Consider the following 6,969-nt stretch of genomic DNA (forward strand, 5'->3'; position numbering starts at 1 on the left):
ATGTTTGTGCCCCCACCAACCAAAAAGAGTATCTCCAAACCAACAAATCAAAACAGCGGAATTCGCTAGAAACACATCAGATAGCTTAAAGATGCTCCCACTAAGTAATACGTTCAAATATGTTAGTGCGTTAAACGGTAACATCTGTATGAACGTAATCTTTTTCATTAAGTTAAAAGTTAAAACAATTAAGCCATAACATGGACCACTAAGCTCTACATAGATCTGCCCCTAAATGTGGATCTATAGTTTAAAAAGGGAGCAAAACAGAAGCAAGAAATGTGGATCCACACCCTACTTTCCAGACTACTTTTGGAGGGAGGGGGGGTTGGGGGAAGCCAAGAATCTTGCATTCTCTTTATGAACAAAACCTGAGGAGAAGCTGTGAACAGCTACCTCATTCAGCTCTCTCTCTCTCTCTCTCTCTCTCTCTCTCTCTCACACACACACACACACACACACACATAAACACACACATCATTCTACACACCAAAAATAATAAAAGGGCTATTTTGACCACCCCCCACCATCTCCCCTTCTCCTCTCCTTCCTCCTATCTGCTTAAAACTTTCGTTTTTCATATTTAATTCATCTCCATTATTTCAGTTTCTTGATTTCTTCTCTGTTTCTCACTTATGTATATTTAACAACCAACCCAGTGTTTCCCTGATTTCATACATATGGGATGAATTTTATTTCCATCCCTACAAAACCCTTGTCAAAGATTCAAATTTTCTGATCCATCTTCATCATACAAGATATGGGTGGCTGTTTTTCAACCACCAAGATCAGTGGTTCCAACAGCAACGCTACATCCACCACCACATCTACCACCACCGTCGTACACCAACAACCCCACCGCCGAACAACAGCATCAGCCGCCAACAAGCATGACGGGGGTGGGTCTAATTTCAATAAAACCAAAGAGGGCAACAGGAATCATCATCATCAACAACAACAGAGGACCCAACTACAGTCGAACAATAATAAAAACAAAATGAAGAACAAGGCTACTTCCAGGCGTCAGAATGGAATCATCTCTTGTGGCAAAAGAACCGATTTCGGATACCTTAAGGATTTTGATCAGAGGTATTCAATTGGGAAATTGTTGGGTCATGGTCAATTTGGGTATACATATGTTGCTACTGATAAAGCTAATGGAGATCGTGTTGCTGTCAAGAAAATTGACAAAAACAAGGTAATCTTTGTCGGTTTTTTTATTCAAATTCTAATATATTGTCTTATTGACTTTGCCCTTTTGGATGTGGGCTGATTTCCGTTATCATCGAATTTAGCTGATTTGTGTTTCAAGATTGCATCTATAATGAAAATGCAACCTGCTGGGCTTATATACATGACTCAATGAAGCCATCAAAATCTAGGATTGAATTCAAGAATCATGAGGCTAATTTCTTGGGGGTTTTAATGATTTTGTGGATTCAACAAAACCAGTGTTAATGTGTAGGTTCTTTCTTCTTTTTCGAGAATTCTGAGGTTTATAAAGATTGCCTGATCAGGTTGTTTTCTGATGAGTTCTACAAGATCGAATACCCCGCCAATTGCTTTCAGAATATGACTTTGGTATTCAAGTTTGAAACCGAACTTAACCCCCCAAAATCATGCCACATTTACAAGATCGAGCTATTCTTATACTTCTAATACTCATGAGTTCTTAGTCATCTATTGTATGCTTGGTTTCTCCCATGAAAATTGCAGCAATTGACATAGAAGTGTTAGATTATTGGGGCAGTTTGACAGTTGTTGAATGGTTTGGTGTAGAATGATTACGTAGTCAGAATGATTAAGAGGCTCTCATGATATAGTGCAAAATGAAATATAATTGTATGGTAATTGCTTACAATGAAATTAGGGCGCTAAATGGTTAAGAGAGACCCATGATACAAAATCATTCAGAGGGTTTTAGAACCATTAAGAGGCAAACCTTTTTTTTTGCCAAACAAGATTCACCTCTTAAAGTTTCAGAGACCGCCTCTTAATGGAACTATTAGAAGATAAACAAACAACCTAAAAGTGGGATCAAGGAATAGTTCTAACTTTAGTTAAGCATTGTTATGCAATCAAAAATGGATTCATATAGTTAAAGATGAATTTAGTGATCTTCAAACAAACTTTCCATTATGTGACAGATGATCCTTCCAATTGCTGTTGAGGATGTCAAGCGAGAAGTCAGAATATTACAAGCCTTAAGTGGTCACGAGAATGTGGTTCAATTCCACAATGCGTTTGAAGATGATTCTTATGTGTATATAGCTATGGAGTAAGTTCTATTAATCCGCTGCATTACTTCAATCTTTCAACTTGGGTTTTCTTTAATGGTCATTTTCCATATAAATCTCGTCAAAAGAGGATCTTGATCCGAAGATAGTGTTTGCCATTTCCACGATTTTGCTTGTTATAACGGATGCCAATTTCTCCAGAACTTGATTGTGAACTTTCTCTTTTCAGGTTATGTGAGGGCGGTGAGTTGCTAGACCGGATTTTGTCCAAGTAAGGATTTCATCTTTGTATTTTGACTTTCGATGTCAAATCTACTGCTTTTCGTATTTAGATTTCACATTGATTGTGAAACAAATTTGCCACCAACTTCTTATTTTGTAGTTGTTTGTTTATTGTATAACCTCACCTCGGTCCCAAATGTTTCATGAAAAATTAAACACGCGTATCAAATTTTGAAGTTGAATAGTAGTTGGTTTGACCTCAAAAGTCCAAGCATGCTCATTTATGAACCTGGATTCAGTGATATGATTCGGGATTTAGAACTGGTTATCTTTTTTCCAGGAAAGACAGTCGTTACACAGAGAAGGACGCTGCAATAGTTGTAAGGCAGATGCTTAAAGTTGCAGCACAATGCCACTTACACGGTTTGGTACATCGTGACATGAAACCAGAGGTATTCAATAACAAAGACAATAAAAACTCTAATCTTCCATTACAAAATGTTCATAGGATGATACTAACCTTATCTCCTTGTTTTGTTTCTTTTCGTAGAATTTTCTTTTCAAATCGCCGAAAGAGGATTCACACTTGAAGGCTACAGATTTCGGGTTGTCGGACTTCATAAGACCGGGTATGTTCCTATCTTCATCCATATTTGTTTTATTAGCTATACCGACACCGTTTATACAATATATATATATATATATATATATAGTTGTATATGCCAAAACTCGAAGGGTGTATGACATTCCAAAGTTGTTTTCTATTGAATGGATGCATATTTATATATGGAAATCATTGCTCTTTTTTGTTTTGTTTTAGTTCTATAGTCTCATCTATGTAAATTACTGATTAATGCAGGAAAGAAGTTTACAGATATCGTGGGTAGTGCTTATTATGTCGCTCCTGAAGTACTGAAGCGTAAATCAGGACCCGAGTCCGATGTATGGAGTATAGGTGTAATCACATACATTCTACTCTGTGGGCGTCGGCCTTTTTGGGATAAAACCGAGGATGGCATTTTCAAAGAGGTATTTTACATGAGACCCTACATTGGTCCATGAAAAAAGACCTCTTTTTGGTAACCGTATTCACAATTTACAATATTAATTTGACTTAATAGGTATTAAGAAACAAGCCTGATTTTCGGCGCAAACCATGGCCAAATATTAGCACAAGTGCAAGAGATTTTGTGAAAAAATTGCTCGTTAAAGATCCCCGTGCAAGACTCACCGCTGCTCAGGCACTATGTATGTATCTTGTTCCTATTTTTATGCTCATAATTTAACGTATTTTCCTTTCTTGTCTCAATTTCTCAAAAAATTTGTCTCGACTGCTCTACTCTTTGGGTAGAGGACAGATCTGCATACATTCCACACTCAAACCCCACCTTCGTGTGTAATATATTCGGCTTAATTGGTTTGGTTTAGTTTGATTTTTGTTGTTGTATTTTAAACCAATATCTAACAATCTGTTCGACTTCTGCAGCTCACCCATGGGTTCGAGAAGGTGGAAATGCTTCCGAGATTCCTCTTGACATTTCTGTTCTATCGAACATGCGCCAGTTTGTGAAATATAGTCGTCTAAAACAGTTTGCATTACGGGTAAATAGTTTTGTTGTTTTTCTTTTTCATTCTCGATCACAAAATCTCGTATTAGGGAAGTGTTTCTAAGGCCAGTGATCTTGTCACAGGCATTGGCTAGCACTCTTGATGAGGCGGAGCTATCTGATCTCAAAGATCAATTTCAAGCAATTGATATTGATAAAAGTGGTGCTATTAGTCTCGAGGAAATGAGACAGGTAAATTGGCTTTATTTTGTTTGGTCATTTAAAATATGCTTTTTTTTTCATCCATCTAACGTTAGCTCGGTTTTTTTGGTTAGGCCCTTGCTAAAGACCTCCCATGGAAGATGAAAGAATCTCGTGTTTTGGAGATTTTAGAAGCGGTAAGTGTTTCCTTTTCGAATAGTACATGGGTTAAATCCTATTCCCACTTTCGGGTTTTCAAGCATAATCATTGCGATCTTGTGGTCATCGTGCAGAGCAAACTGTTTTGTTCCTTTTTTACCATGAAATCAGCATGTAGCCATGGCTGCACCCAAATATAACTTATATTAGTTCTTTTTGAGCACTCAATGATAATGGGTACTTTTGTGTGCTACCCGTGGCTACATGGGTAGCTTTTCACCGATACTGTTTTCTTGTACCTGCGTTTGTTTCCATGGTCAAAAGTGCCTGGAGGTCTCCGGGTTCAAATCCAAGGAGGAACAAAAATCCCCTGATGGCCACGGAGGTTCAAATGCGGTGACTCCGGGATACCTGCAAAGCGGATTGGATATCCAGGTTAATAAAAAAAAAGGCCTATAGCAATCGTTTTGGCCTATGGAATCTCAGTTTGGTAAAATCCGATCTTTGAGAATATAAAGACCTCCTCAGAATTCAAATCCACAAGGGTGGTGCCTGATTGGTTTAAGCTTGGCTCCAAAGGTCAAAAGTACCAGGAGGTCCCAGGTTCAAATCCAAGGAGGAATAAAAATCCCCTTGTGGCCACAGAGCTTCAAATGCGGGTGACTCCGGGCTATTTGCAAAGCAGGCGGTCGCCCTGGGATTAGTTGGCTCGCATAGCGGGTTAGATATCCAGGTTAATCAAAAAAAAAAAGACCTCCTTAGAATTCATAAAAGTGCTCTTATCACCAGGTAAGTGCGGTCTGAGTCAGCGCTAATCACTGACCCAGTAATAGTCCCTCCCTTGGCTTACGCGGTCAGCATCTCTGTCAACTTCATGAACTGGTAAAAGGGGCTTGGTAAATAGCAGCATCTCTGACCGGGTAAGCGCCTCTTACCTGGTCAGAGGTGGTAAGCAGGTAATAAACGGTCCTTTAGAGTTCAAACTAGACGTCTAGTGGAAGTGGTATGAAACTTCTGTTGAACATTAAATGAGTTTGTATCAAGATGATGTTGAACATTAATCAACTCGACTTAAAACTCAAATTCTACCAATTTTGATGGGTTTTATCCGTTTTTGTGATACAGATCGACAGCAATACGGATGGGCTCGTGGATTTCACGGAGTTTGTAGCAGCTACACTCCATGTTCATCAGTTGGAGGAGCATAACAATGTAAAATGGCAACAATTGTCACAGGCTGCTTTTGAAAAATTCGACGTGGATCGAGATGGGTACATAACTCCAGAAGAACTCAAAATGGTACGCTTTCTTCTCGATGATCTACGCGCCTCACAATCATCTTATCATGATTAGAACGAATATATTGGCTTTTTTCAGGTCAAACAAACTTCTTTTCGAAATCCAAATCAATATGAAGTTTGCTACAATTTCATCCCATCTTTTCATTTTTGTAGTAATTTTATAAACTTTGATTAAATTTTCACGTTTTCTTTGTCGAACTTTAAAGAATCCGGCGTGTCTGGTCGGAGTTAAAAGTTCGGCTTTTTGACCTGCAAAGTCGAATCATGTCTGGATTGCTGATTACAGAAATCTTGCCATTGACTTTTGAGGTCAAACAAGCGGCTTTCCATACGTCGCATTTCGCTACAAATTTAGCACCAACATTTTCAGTTCTATGACATTTTTGATCAAATTTAACTCAAAGCTTCATATTTTTCTCAAAATCTAGAACCCATATCAGTTTCGAGTTTGAAATTAGTTTTTTGACCTTAAAAGTCAAACGATGTCTCTCGTTTCAAACAAACTTCCCAATTTCCGCTACTTATCCTCATTCTTGGCTTTTGCAGCATACGGGTTTACGAGGCTCGATCGATCCAATTCTAGAGGAGGCCGATATCGACAAAGATGGGAGGATTAGCTTGCCCGAGTTCCGTAGACTCTTAAGAACCGCAAGCATGAGTTCACATACCGTCTCGAGCCCGGCTGCACATAGAGGTTTGCGTAAGCTTTAGATTTTTGAAACGAAAAAACAGAAAAACAAGAGTTGATGTTTTCGCGTGTGAATTGGTTTTCTTATCGAGTGAAGAAAGTTGCGTTATTATTCGCTAAGATCTCAAAGCTGCCATTTTCATAGACCTTGGTTCGATATTCTTGTGACAATGCAAAGAAATTGCAGGCGGGGCATCGTGCCGAGTTCATATAATGCATGCAAAAACATAGTTAATGTTAGTCTTTTTAAGTTGCGAGTGTGTATAATTTTCTTTTATACTGTCGTTTTAGTACGCGTTGTAAATGGAAATATTTCTTTTTGAAGCACTGTGTCGTGGATTTGTGATTTTGCGTTAGCGTGGGTACGTACGTTTGATCGTCCGAGATCGGTTTCGTGTTTACGACGAGGTATGAATTGCATATTGCGCATGCATAGTTGTACCATTGAGGCCCAAAGCAGCAGCCATGGTTCAAGCTTGTCTTTCAAGTTACAATAAGGACCCTAGGGTTGGCCAATGTTCACTTTACCACCCTGTAATTCTTTTAATATACCAAAAACAACCACCGAAAACTTCTTTAAAGTATCATGAGAGTGTTTGAACATGAAAAAATCT

The 6,969-nt window shown here is 38.6% G+C and overlaps 1 protein-coding gene across 1 annotated transcript; it reads left to right on the top strand.

Moving 5' to 3' along the window:
- Nucleotides 1-564: 564 nt before the first annotated feature.
- On the top strand, nucleotides 565-6,701 carry LOC112515297 (calcium-dependent protein kinase 28-like). Its single transcript, XM_025122019.1, has 12 exons — nucleotides 565-1,198; nucleotides 2,148-2,278; nucleotides 2,467-2,508; nucleotides 2,800-2,911; nucleotides 3,010-3,088; nucleotides 3,319-3,488; nucleotides 3,581-3,707; nucleotides 3,946-4,061; nucleotides 4,151-4,258; nucleotides 4,342-4,404; nucleotides 5,492-5,665; nucleotides 6,214-6,701. Exons 1-12 carry the CDS (start codon nucleotides 761-763, stop codon nucleotides 6,376-6,378), a joined length of 1,725 nt encoding a protein of 574 aa, XP_024977787.1. The 5' UTR covers nucleotides 565-760; the 3' UTR covers nucleotides 6,379-6,701.
- The last annotated feature ends 268 nt before the right edge of the window (nucleotides 6,702-6,969 follow it).

This window comes from Cynara cardunculus, assembly GCF_001531365.2.
Source record: "Cynara cardunculus var. scolymus isolate 2C chromosome LG 7, CcrdV1, whole genome shotgun sequence".
Classification (NCBI taxonomy): domain Eukaryota; kingdom Viridiplantae; phylum Streptophyta; class Magnoliopsida; order Asterales; family Asteraceae; genus Cynara; species Cynara cardunculus.